The sequence below is a fragment of the Portunus trituberculatus genome, chromosome 48 (genome assembly GCF_017591435.1).
Source record: "Portunus trituberculatus isolate SZX2019 chromosome 48, ASM1759143v1, whole genome shotgun sequence".
NCBI lineage: Eukaryota > Metazoa > Arthropoda > Malacostraca > Decapoda > Portunidae > Portunus > Portunus trituberculatus.
In genome coordinates this window covers 2,752,580-2,765,924 of record NC_059302.1, presented here as the reverse complement: position 1 = coordinate 2,765,924, position 13,345 = coordinate 2,752,580, and the positions used below count along the sequence as shown (strand labels likewise).

General features: G+C 42.4%; 1 protein-coding gene and 1 pseudogene across 1 annotated transcript; both read left to right on the top strand.

Moving 5' to 3' along the window:
* Positions 1 to 4,214: 4,214 nt before the first annotated feature.
* Positions 4,215 to 6,222, top strand: LOC123498375 (annotated as a pseudogene).
* Positions 6,223 to 11,593: 5,371 nt separating this feature from the next.
* Positions 11,594 to 13,122, top strand: LOC123498380 (cuticle protein AM1159-like). The gene is made up of 3 exons (XM_045245477.1): positions 11,594 to 11,724; positions 12,349 to 12,548; positions 12,655 to 13,122. The coding sequence occupies exons 1-3, from the start codon at positions 11,719 to 11,721 to the stop codon at positions 12,845 to 12,847; spliced, it is 399 nt and encodes a 132-aa protein (XP_045101412.1). The 5' UTR covers positions 11,594 to 11,718; the 3' UTR covers positions 12,848 to 13,122.
* The last annotated feature ends 223 nt before the right edge of the window (positions 13,123 to 13,345 follow it).

The window sequence follows — 13,345 nt, the reverse complement described above, 5'->3', positions numbered from 1 at the left end:
GAAAAAAACTAAGGCAGACTTGACCACAAATAGGAGCTTCAAGACATTTACTCCTTCTTTTTAGGTTCATTCTCTCGAACCTACAATGGGACTGGCAACTTAGTAGGTCTTTTTGTTGTTGTTGTTGTTGTTTTACGTTGCCTTTATTCAGTTTTCCCCTCGCATTAAAAAAATAGCGATCCGTTCCGCTTTTTATCGACAGGGGCCGCCGTGGTACAGTGGAACCATGCGTGCTTTGGGGTCCGAGTGGTCTCCAAGCGCACGGGTTCGCATCCTGTCCACGGTCCGAGTGCAGGTTGGGCTCCCTCACTCGGGGCAGCGGTTTCCTAGCGGGTGGGCTTCGAGATAAGGGGTACCCAAAAAAGTATCCCCTTTAGCCCATAAATTCCCGTGAAAAGCCCACATGGTATAAGAAAAAAAAATGGGAAGTCTGCTGTGTCGGTGTGGTATTTAAAGCATAACTGAATTAATCCCTACACCGGAAAAAAAAACTCGGAAACATGAGACACAAACATCAATTAAAGTACTTACACATGCACAAGTAATAAAGTCTTCTAAATTATGACGTGAAAATACACAGTCGCTTATATATAAACCGCCCTACTGTTTTTTTCTTTTTATTCCTTCGTTGATCTGCGCTTTTTTTTTTTTTTATTTCACACATGCACACGTAATCAAATCTTCTAAATTGTGAAGTGAAGGTACAACATAGTCGCTTATAAATAAATTGCCCTATTGTTTTTCTTTTCTTTTTTTTCCTTCGTTGATATGCCTATTTTTGAGGACATAAATGCATTACTTGTGGTTCTCATTAATACAGTTGTCTCCGTCATGTCTGTAAAAACCAAGCACAAATAAAGATTAGCGTTTTTCCCTTTTATTTTTAGCGTTTTTCCTTTATTTTTTTTTTATTTCCATCTCTCAATGAAGTTTACAGTAATGACTTAAGCAGTTTGATGATGATTTCTTTTCTTCATCTTTGATTGTGACGCAGATGTTTGTTGTTGAGATTCTTTTTTTTTTTTTTTTCTCTGCAAGCATTTATCCTCAAAATTTAGAATGTTTAACTTAGTCATTTAATCTATTCACTTCATATATTCATGTGTCAATTTTAGTAGCTGGTTTCTTTATTCATGTTACCTTTTATTCACCTATTTTTATCTATCTATCTGTCTATTGATCTACAAAATTAATCTACAGAAAAATCCATTTACCTACCTATTCATCTTCCGAAAAATTCCAGATACCTACGTATTTACCTATCGAAAACTTCACCTACTAGCCTATTTACTGTACTACCGAAAATTGCAACTACCTATTATCTATCTATCAAAAAACTCCATTTACCCGTTTATTTGACCAACGAAAATTCATCAATTTACCTATTTATCTATCGAAAACTCCACCTATCGACCTATTTATCTATCGAAAACACCTATCTATCAATTTAGCTGTCGAAAACTCATCTACCTACCTATTTATCTATCCAAATACTTCAGCTACCTACTATTTATCTATTTACCTATCCAAAAACTCCACCTGCCTATCATCTATCTATCGAAATATTCCATCTACCAAGGAAAACTAATCTACCTACCTATTTATCTATCTAAAAGCTTCATCTATCTATTCATCTATCGCTCCATCTATCTATCTACTCATCAATAAAAAAAATTAATCTATCTATTAACACTTTAAAATTTCCTATTCACATTTATTTAATCATTTAGCCTTTTTAATATGTATGTATGTAGATATGTACGTGTTTGTGTATATGTATGTGTGTACCAATATATTCCACCATCTATCCACTTACCTACCTTTCTCCTTCCTCCCACGCAATACACCACCACCACCACCACCACTACTACCACCACCATCACGTTAAGTCGCCTCGCCCAGCACTTAGAAAACACTTACAATTACACGTGTCCTCTTAACCTCCGTCTTTACTTCCCTGCTTATCTCATCCTCTCTCTCCTCTCACAACCTCTCACAATTTTTCACTCTCTCTCTCACTCCCTTTCACTCCTTTTCACAGCCTCTCACAACCTCTCACAATCTTTCATTCTCTCTCACTTCATTTCACACACTCTCACAACCTCTGACAACCTCTGACAACCTCTCACAACCTCTCACAATCTTTCACTCCTTTTCACAACCTCTCACAATCTTTCACTCTCTCTCAATTTCTTTCACCACCTCTCACTTCCTTTCACAACCTCTCAAAATCTCTCACTCCCTCTCACAACCTCTCACTCCCTCTCACAACCTCCCTCCCAAACCTTGTCACTTTTTTTTATCTAGTGAATGCTTATAAAAATGCTAAACGATGAATAAAAAAGATGATTAATTAGTGACTTACGTTAATCTTTCCGGTTTATCCAAATTTTCCTGAACATGCCACTGCTGCTGCTGCTGCTGGATAATTTGAGGTATGTTTCATTATGTCCTTTTCTTCAATTGTCTGTTTTTATTGATTTCTTTTTTCTTTCTTTTTACATTCGTTATTTTAGCATCATAAATAGACAGACATTTACTGATAGACATAGATAGATAGATAGATAATTAGATAGACATTATAAAGATAGATAGATAGGTAGATATCTAGACAATTAGCTGAAAAAGAGACAGACAGACAGACAGACAGACAGACAGACAGACAGAGAGAGACAGACAGAGACAGACAGAGAGAGACAGACAGACAGACAGACAGACAGACAGACAGACAGACAGACAGACAGACAGAAAAACAGACAGACAGAGAGACAGACAGACAGACAGACAGAGACAGACAGAAAAACAGACAAACAGACAGAGAGACAGACAGACAGACAGAGAGACAGACGGACAGACAGACAGACAGATAAACAAACAAGCATGCAGGGTGAAGGCAGTCAGTATAACATACAAACAGACAGGTGGATATGTAAATAACTACAAAAGGACAGTATAAATAGCCAGGAAAATATAATGTTTAAAATTTCTTCTTGCAAAGGTAATAGTGATAATGCATTATTGTTATTATTATTATTATTATTACTATTTTTGTTATTATCAATATTATTATTATTATTATTATTATTATTATTATTATTATTATTATTACTATTATTACTATTATTATTATTATTGTTGTTGTTGCTGCCATTATAATTACTAATATTACTTATTAATATGAGTATTATCGTATTATTATAATGATACTACTACTATTATTACTACTACTACTACTACTAATAATAATAATAATAATAATAATAATAATAATAATAATAATAATAATAATAATAATAATAAAAAAATAATAATAATAACAACAATACTAATAATAACTATCATTATCATTAACATTATTAACACAATTACAAAAGACAGTACAAAGCAACAGAACATGAAACAACCACAAGCACAAAAATACACAAAAACCCACTCAAAGCAGGATCTGAAATGACACAGTAAAGTAACACGGCGGACAAGATGATACAGGTGGAGATAATGGCGGAGTTATGTAAGAGCCTTCAGGAGGGGTGAGGATGGGTCGTGTGTGTGTGTCTTCGTGCGGTCTTCATGATACTGGAGGCTAAGAGAGACCTTGAGACAAACCTTGGCACACTGCAGCATGAGGAAGCCATTACCTACCATTACTCATTACCCATTGATTATCCACAGCCTCGTTAGTGGGCTCAACTGGAACCTATGCGTGTCCTCTTCCCTCCTCAGGTAAAGTTAGAAATGAAGAAAAAAAACTTCGATTACATTTTTTTTTTCTTTCCCGCTAAGACCCACTAGCGGGCTGCATAATTTTCACATTTGTTAGCCACGGTGCGGGAAAGAGAAAGAGAGAGAGTGTGTCTGTGTGTGTGTGTCTGTGTGAAATACATGCTTTAAAATTCTAGACGGGAGTAACCTTTTTGTACTGACGTGAAGGCACCGCTAAAAATGTTGGGGTTATTCGTAAAACTAAAGAATTCTCCGGTGCTCCACTTCTTCCACGTTTCTGGGGCGGAAATTTGCAAGTATAACAAACTAACCATTTCACTTTCAGTTTCCATGTTTTCCACCCACGAGCTTTTCTTTCCTCCCTGCGGCCCGTCTCGGTATTATCATTCACAACAAACACTCGCTTATGCAAACAAAGTCTTCGTCACCCTTTCTCTACTTCTATTCCTCTTCCCCTCAAATCCTCAAAACAGCCTTCAAACCCTTTCTTGGCCTCTCCCTTCTCCATGACCCCCCACTCTACCATTCACTCCCTCCCCATCAACCCCACTCGCCTCTCACTCTCCTCCCACAAAACCTCTCTCCTCCTCCTTCGCCTTGAGTCTTGCAATCTATCCTCCCTTCAGAAATCACCTTGCCCCGCCGCGTTCGGGTATATAAAGGTGGCTGTCGGCGACCAGAAAGCATCTTCTTCTGATCCTCACACCGACAACATGAAGCTCGTAAGTAGCAGTGGTCGGAGGAAGGCTCTCAGTGTTGACTCAAGTGATAATCGGCAGCGTGGTGTTGGTTGTGGTGATGGTAGTGGTAGTGGTTGTGGTGGTCGTGCTGCGTGCCTCTGTTTGCATTGCAGCGACCTCGTGCGGTAATATGAGAGGGAGAGAGAGAGAGAGAGAGAGGGGTGATAGAGAAGGAGATAAGGAGAGAAACAGGAGTTAAGTGTACTATTTCACGACACAAAAAGGGATTAGGTGAAATATAAATGGGATGAGAGAGACTTCATGAAGGGAAAAAGGAGTTGAATTACATCTTTTGGCATGGATTGGGTTTAATTTTTTACTCAATGCTCTTCCACTGCTCTAAGCCATGCACCTAATGGACATAATGGCGACTTTTCACTCTCTGGTGCATCATGACGGCGCCGTAAAGCTGCCACCGCCGCCGTTAATTCACCGCTGCCGCGTCCTCTTTCACCCGCCACCTGCCATCTGCACGTGCCGGGGTTCATTTCTTTTTTATCTTTTTTTCACTATCATTATTCAAACCACGAATATACAGACATCTGAATTCATCATCTTTTAGCAAGGGTCATTATGTCATCTTTCCTTGCTCTCCCTCCTCCTCCTCTATAGTCGTCTTGCCTCCCCTCGCTCTTCCTCCATTCAGCGCTCCACCAGTCGAGTGTTTTGCAGCAGCTCAAGATTCCTGTACCATCCTATCACGATTTTTAGTGATGGCAGTTTGCCAGTGTTTGTATTCGTGAAGTTATCAGCTATTTATTACTACTTAAGGCCCAAGTTGTCGCCTTCCTTGATTTTTTTGCCAACTACCCCGGTGTTTAGGCTTTATCCACCGTTCCAACTCGTGCCTTGTCAGCAGTGCCGGTGAAAGTCCTGGCCGGGTCTCTGCGTCGGCCAGCGGGCATCACTTGGTATGAAGTCTTTAAATTGAATATTCAACCAAACAACATCGTGGTACGAGACACGTCCGGAGGAAGAAAATTGCCTCCACAGACACAAACACACGATGACAACCATGAAACTCAGTAAAAATGTCCACAAAAGATTGTAACTTTTACTTCTTTTTTTCTTACTATGCTTCTCAGCCAAACACCAGAGGACATCAACAACTCACTACACATTCCACCCTTCAGGCCGTGTTCGCTTGCCTGCTGGCCCTGGCTGCTGCCGCCCCCCGCCCCGACCAGGACGCCACAGTGGTCCTCGACGAGCGCACTGACAACGGCGACGGCACCTTCACCTACCGCCTGGAGACCAGCAACGGCATCGCTGAGGAGAGGACCGGCGTGGTGGGCGCCGAGGCCAGAGCAACATGCAGGGATCCTACAGGTAGGGCTACAGTGATGCCACCTGCCCACAGTCACCTTGACTGGTTGGCTCATGACGTGTTCACCAGAAGCCACTTTCAGTACAGTCAGTACTATACAGTACACACACGTGCATGACGCTTGGTTCTCTCCCCACAGCTTCACCCTCCCTGACGGCACCATCGCTGTTGTTACCTTCATCGCTGACGAGCTTGGCTACCGCCCCGAGTCCCCACTCCTGCCCACCCCCCACCCTCTCCCCGCTCACGCCCAGGAACAGATCCGCATCGCCGAAGAGCAGCGCGCTCAGGGCATCACCTTCGAGAGGAAATAAGCTGAACACAACCCGAACTATGAACTTGTCCTTCCCTTCTATCTGCCCTATTCGGGCAGCCTCACTCTTAATCATTTACATGCATTATATTTTTATCAATAAAATTTCAAGCACATGATGTCTAAGTCTTTTCTATCCACTCCTGTGCGGATTAGCTTCCTTGGCAATGGCAGGCAAGGAAGGTGAAGCAGCAGACTTCAACTTTATCATTGAAGGCTTTCATTCTGAGGGTGGGCGGGCCTCTTCGCGTGTCACGGCGCACAAAAACTGGGCACTTTTCAATAGCAGTGTAGCAACGAGGCACCAGCTGACCGTGTGAAGCAAAGAGCAACGCCTGAGCCTTGTGACGCGACCCACAAGGCTGAGTGAAGGCTGTCTCCCGCACCAAGGGGGCGGCAGGGATGGACGCTAACAAGGCAGTCAAGTTCCGCTTTATCCTCCATCTAAGAGCACTGACTGAATTGAGAACTCCATAAAGGTTTTCTGTTTCACTTTGTGTGGGTGCCTCTCTCTCTCTCTCTCTCTCTCTCTCTCTCTCTCTCTCTCTCTCTCTCTCTCGACAAATTAGTTTCATAATACAATCCGTATGTATACTATCACGATGGGGAACACTGTATCTTTAAACAGAGCCAACACACACTAATAACCACCATGTTTTGGAGAAAAGAACGGTGTGTTACTGAGATCATCCGAATCTCGCCAGTAAGGGTGAAGAGGAGGCGAGACAACATACTGACTGCTGTTAGTGGTGGTGGTGGTGGTGGTACTTAATGAGAGAACAAACACGTCACTGAAACTCGGGCAAAGACTCCTTCGACTTTTGCTGCTGAACATATTTTTCTGTAACCACCTTCATTTCTTTAACTTATTTATGTATTAGTTTTTGATCACCCGACCACGAATAGACATATGAATCTCTCTCTTCCTGTATCCATGACAACACTACTTAACAATGCACTGAATGATGAAGAGTAACTAGTACTGTACCAGAAAAGAATTAGCCCAATATTCATTCTGCTTAATATTTGGTGATTTTTATATAGCTTCAGGAACATGTGTGGGGATTAAATTAGTGAAGACTCTGGCTTTTAATTTTCCAACCTCCATAGACCCTTCATAATGTAAATAAAATGGTTAATCATACACAAATCCCAAGGTAAAAATGTGTCCCAGTACTGAAGGGGTTAAGGATGTAGTCGATATCAATAGCATGGGATCTGATATTCTAATTCTAATGAGTAGATACAACTTTATAAATTTTCAGATACGAAATACTAGGACAACTCGATTACTTCTCTTAATGTCAGTGGCGCTTTCAAAATTGTACTCAAAACTTAACCTCTTCAATACCGGGACACATTTTTACCTTGAGATATGTGTACGAATAAACCATTTTATTGACATTAGGAAGGGTTTAAGGTCAGAAGATTAATGGCCATAGTCTTTACTATTTCAATCCCCAACATAAGTTACTGAAGCTGTATAAAATCACCAAATAATCTCCAAAATGAATATTGAAACACGTCATGGTACTGAAGGGGATGTTTATCTTAACAATTTGACATAAGGACACAATATATTAAGAGAACCTGTAAAAATAGAAATAAGAAAAACTTTAGACCTACAAACATGACAGTCCCAACAGAAAATAAGCCTACCTCTTACCACCCATCATCCTCATCCACGAACTTGTTTAATTTTGTTCTTGTACGAGTATGTGTTTCTCCCGGTAAGGCAAAACAGATGGGGGTAAGCACTGGTCCACCTCCTTCCCTTGACACTGCAGGCTTGTTTGGCTCTGAATTATTCTACTCATCCACTAGAAAATGTGCAGTCCGCAGAGTGTCTAATTAACGCCTAGAGTGGGCGGCTACACGGCAGAGACGAATGGAGAGGGAAGGAGAGGAGTCTTTGTCCTGCAGTGGAACCATAAAGGCAGAGGGTAATTACACTAAGGGCGAAGCTGTGGCCACTTTCTCTACAGCACTGCAGGGGTGTGGGTGGGTGTTGTGTTCCTGAAGGTGTGTGTGTGTGTGTGTGTGTGTGTGTGTGTGTGTGTGTGTGTGTGTGTGTGTGTGTGTGTGTGTGTGTGTGTGTGTGTGTGTGTGTGTATCTTTTTTTTTTTATCTATCTTAGTTATGTTCGTGACGCTTTTACATTAAATGCACTTCAGAATGCTCTGTTTTTTACCTTCCTCTTTTAGAATAACGCGATTTGAGAAAACAATATATATATATATATATATATATATATATATATATATATATATTTTTTTTTTTTTTTTTTTTTTTTTTTTTTTTATTATTATTATTTTCTTTTAATATGTATGTACTATTTTGTTAGTAACATTCAACCACCACCACCACCACCACCACCACCACCATCATTACTTCTGCCACTACTACTACTGCTGCTACCACTAGTATTATTACTACCACTACTACTGCAACTACTACCACCACCACCACCTACTACTACTACTACTACTACTACTACTACTACTACTGCTGCTACCACTACTACTACTACTACTACCACCACCACCACTACTACTACTACTCCTATCAATTGGATGACGTTGACTGACTTAGGGAAAGGATATTCACCACCACTACCACCACCACCACCAATACCACCACCACCACCACTGCCTGTCTGTCTCTGTCTGTCGGTCTGCCTGTCTGAATCAAGGCAAGGACGCAGACTCCCCGCCGGTTATTCTGAAGGGCGGACACTTTCCCGTACTTATTCCTCCCACACGTAGAGGTGACTTGTCCCCAGCCACTCCTCGGACACGGGTATCTGAGGCCCTCCGATCCAGACAAGGGCGGAGAAAGGTTAGGTCGCGGGGAGGTGGCTGCTGCTGCTGGAGTGTGTGCTAATATTAGTCAAGGGGGGGGGGAGGGAGATGAGGAAAGTAGGATTAAACTCTTTCTCATATTCAATTTGTTTACTATTTGCCAATTTGAACAGCTTTCAGAAACATATGTTGGGATTAAAATAGTAAAGACTTTAGCCATTAATCTTTTGACCTCCATAGACCCTTCCTAATGCAAACAAAACTGTCTAATCATACCCCAAAATTCATGGTGCTAAGGAAGATCAGGAAAGTAGGATTAAACTCTTTATATTCAATCTGGTTACTATTTGTCGACTTAAAATAGTAAAGACTTCAGCCATTAATCTTTTGACCTCCATAGACCCTTCCTAATGCAAACAAAATCGTCTAATCACACCCAAAAAATCAAGGCAAAAATGGGTTCCAGTAATGAAGGGAGTAAATGTGGTGAGGTTCGATTGTTCTCGTCCCTTAAAGGATTACGAGCCACAAACTTTTCCCTACGAGCCTTAAATGTTGATGGGATGATAGATATGTAAAGGTCCCGGATTCTGGTTGACTAGTGCAGGTGAAAGGTGAGGTTTCGGTGGTGGTGGTGGTGGTGGTGGTGGTGATGGTGATGAAATACAGGCTTAGTCATTACTGTGGACAATTCAGTGATGGTGACAAGAATGGTGTGGCTATTCTCAACTTTCTTCCTTTCTTCCTTAGTTCTTAATTGCTTGCTTACTTCTCTTTCTCCTCCCTTTTCCTGTTTCCTTTTCCTTCCTTTTCTCTTTTTCGTGTTGACAGTACGTACCAAAATCCTTTCAACCGAAGCGCAAATGATTTACAGTTACAGTCACACTTTCTGTCTTGGTTCCTACACTTTTAACATACTGCCTACTACTACTACTACTACTACTACTACTACTACTACTACTACTACTACTACTACTACTACTACTACTATCACTACTACTATTACTATCACTACTACTATTACTACTACTACTTCTACTACTATTACACTACTACTACTACTACTACTACTACTACTACTACTATTATTACTACTGCTATTACTAGTACTATAACTACTACTACCGCTACTACTACTACTACTACTACTACTACTACTACTACTGCTATTACTAGTACTACAACTACTATTGCTACTACTACTACTACTACTACTACTACTACTACTACTACTACTATTATTTTGGGTACACCACATTTGGAATTACATTTTTTTTATCTTGGCTAACAACCTGAAGACACTTGCTATCTTTGCTCTTACTTATAATACCTTCTTTACTTATAACATGTACTACCTTCAACTGCACATTATATCTTACCTTTTTAAACTCCAACAAACAACTTAGTTCCACAAGATTCCTTTCAATAAACAACCGAGCCACACTTTACTGCCTTGAGTTATGCACTTCAGTAGACTTCATGCCTTTTTTCACTTTTCTACCTTGAATTCTATGCTTCAATATACTTTTCTACCTTGAGTTGTACACTTCAAGACACTTCCTGCCTTTCTTCACTTTTCTTTCCTTGAGTTCTTTACTTCAATACACTTCTTAGCTTTCTTCACTTTTCTACACTTACAAAATACACTTTCTACCTTCACTTCTGACAAGACATATAGAAAAAAAAATAGGATAGAAAAAAAAAGTGAAAGAAGATAAGAAAACTACACAAATTTACCCGAAAGACTTCAAACTTTTCACTTTTTCGCTCCTTTTCACCTGACTTCCTTATAAGTGCACACATAATTAATCTTCCCGCTCCATCTCCCTTCTCTTCGTCCGCCTCTTAATAGACCGTAACTTCCCACCGTCACCAGCTCTCTCCGTCACCATACGTTACGAGCATGGAATAATAGGGAAGCTCAGGAGAAGGAGGAAGAAATGGACAGAGAAACGGAGGAGGTGTAGGCGCAGATTAAGGAAATATTAGAGGGAATAGGACATTGTTAGTAGGAGAACACGTAGATATGACGCGATTACAGTGATATAAAGGTGTAGATAAGGTGAAGGTGTTGGTGTTGGGTGTTGGCTACGATCCCACGGTGGTGTAGCTGTTGTTGTAACGGTGTGGAGAGAGAGAGAGAGAGAGAGAGAGAGAGAGAGAGAGAGAGAGAGAGAGAGAGAGAGAGAGAGAGAGAGAGAGAGAGAGAGAGAGAGAGAGAGAGAGAGAGAGAGAGAGAGAGAGAGAGAGAGTGTATGTGTGTGTCAAGGGTCATAATACGGTATTCTATGCTAATAAGTGAGGAGAATACGCTAAAGGAAGAAAATGACACGGTGATGTATGAGAGAGAGAGAGAGAGAGAGAGAGAGAGAGAGAGAGAGAGAGAGAGAGAGAGAGAGAGAGAGAGAGAGAGAGAGAGAGAGAGAGAGAACAAACACCCTCATTCAACACCTGCTTCTACTCCTCCTGCTCCTCCTTTAGACAGCCACGCCGGGCAGACAGACAGCAAGCAACATCTCACCGCCTCAAGCGACCCTCACCCCCCCTCACCACTTTTCCCCTTCCTAAAAAAACAAGAGGTACTTATGTCCGCACCTTTCATATCATAGTGCCCGGCCTTCAGCAGTGTCCCTTCAACCCGTTACCCTTCTCCCTCTAACGACCTTCACCCACTCACTACCCATCGCTACCTGGTATGGGCCAGTCACCCCTTCGCCGAGAGGCCCCGAAAGTGAAGACACCAACCGGCCCATAGGAGACGTATATAAGGGCTTCCTCTCGTGTCTCGTCCACAGTACATCTGCAACAGCCATCATGTTCGTAAGTACACCACCGCACGAGGCCTCCACTGACTGAGCCACGCTACCTGACACAAGCCAACGCTCATGCACGGACCGACTTGAATATTCATCTGTCTACCTGCCCATTCATCGGCTTTCTATGGTTTATCATTGATGAAAAAGAGGAGAAAGCGTGTGTGTGTGTGGTGTGTGTGTGTGTGTGTGTGTGTGTGTGTGTGTGTGTGTGTGTGTGTGTGTGTGTGTGTGTGTGTGTGTGTGTGTGTGTGTGTGTGTGTGTGCAGCGGTGACTGCTAATCAAGTGTCGGTGCCACAACACCCTTCAGTCGTGCCTCACGCTAGACACGAAAACCCGCGGATTTTTTTTTCTTTTTCATAGTTTTTACGTAAACTTTCATGTGCCAATGACACATCAAAACTTTTTACGGTTGCAAATCAAGTAAGACTGTTCCAAAGTTTATATATAAAAGTATGAAAGTATTTCTTTCACGAACAACTAAATCTTGAACTTTCACTTACTTACACATGCTAATTAACAGTAACGGTCCCGTCAACACTTCCCTCTCTGCCTCATGTCTGTGCCTAACCTAATTCTTCCTCCCATGGAAAGTACGCGTTGAGGCTCATAGTGTTCCTCCTCCCTCAGGTGCTCCTCGCCTGCCTGTTCGCCGTCGCCGCCGCCGCTCCCCAGCTGGAGCAGGAACCCATCGGCATCTTGCTTGACGAACGAACAGACTCCGGTGATGGCAACTTCGCTTATAACTTCGAGACCGAGAATGGCATCGTGATGGAAGTGTCCGGCACCCCCGGGGCTGAGGGCGCAACCAACATGCAGGGTGTCTACAGGTGAGTGTTCCCGCCAGCCGCCGCCGCGTGGACCACTGTGACAAGCGATAGTCAGTCTGACCTTCGTGTTGGCGCCTCTCACCATCTCGCTGCTGCCTACCCACAGGTTCCCCCTCCCTGACGGCTCCATCGCTGAGGTCCGCTTCTTCGCTGATGAGGGAGGTTACCGCGCCGAGTCCCCGCTCATCCCCACCCCCCACCCTCTCCCCGCCCACGCCCAGGAGCAGATCCGCATCGCCGAAGAGCAGCGCGCCCAGGGCATTACCTTTGACAACCAAGGCAGGAGACTGAACCGCTAAACCTAGGGACGCCGCTTCATGGAATCCGCTAAATTTTCGACACGTCTTCGTTATATACCAACACTAAGTAGTTCTTCCCTACTTCGACGCATCATCTGGCCTTCTCATTCTATAATTATTTCTACATTTGCGATTTTATAATAAACCGATAAAAAACACGGCGCGGAGGTCACACTCGATGGCGTCCGGCTGAGAAAAAATATATCGTTTAATATCGCCGTCGTAATGGAAAACGATCTTCCATAACTCTCGAAAAATAAATGAATCAATATGAACATGCGAGTCATTTCCCCATAATGCGTCACATGTGTTGGCTGGGAAGGAGAAATGTGTGCAGGATGAGTCTTGGCGAGGCGAGGGGCGAAGGTTAACGATTCATTATGACTGCTACTGTGTGTGTGTGTGTGTGTGTGTGTGTGTGTGTGTGTGTGTGTGTGTGTGTGTGTGTGTGTGTGTGTGTGTGTGTGTGTGTGTGTGTGTGTGTGTTTCAGCAGCAGA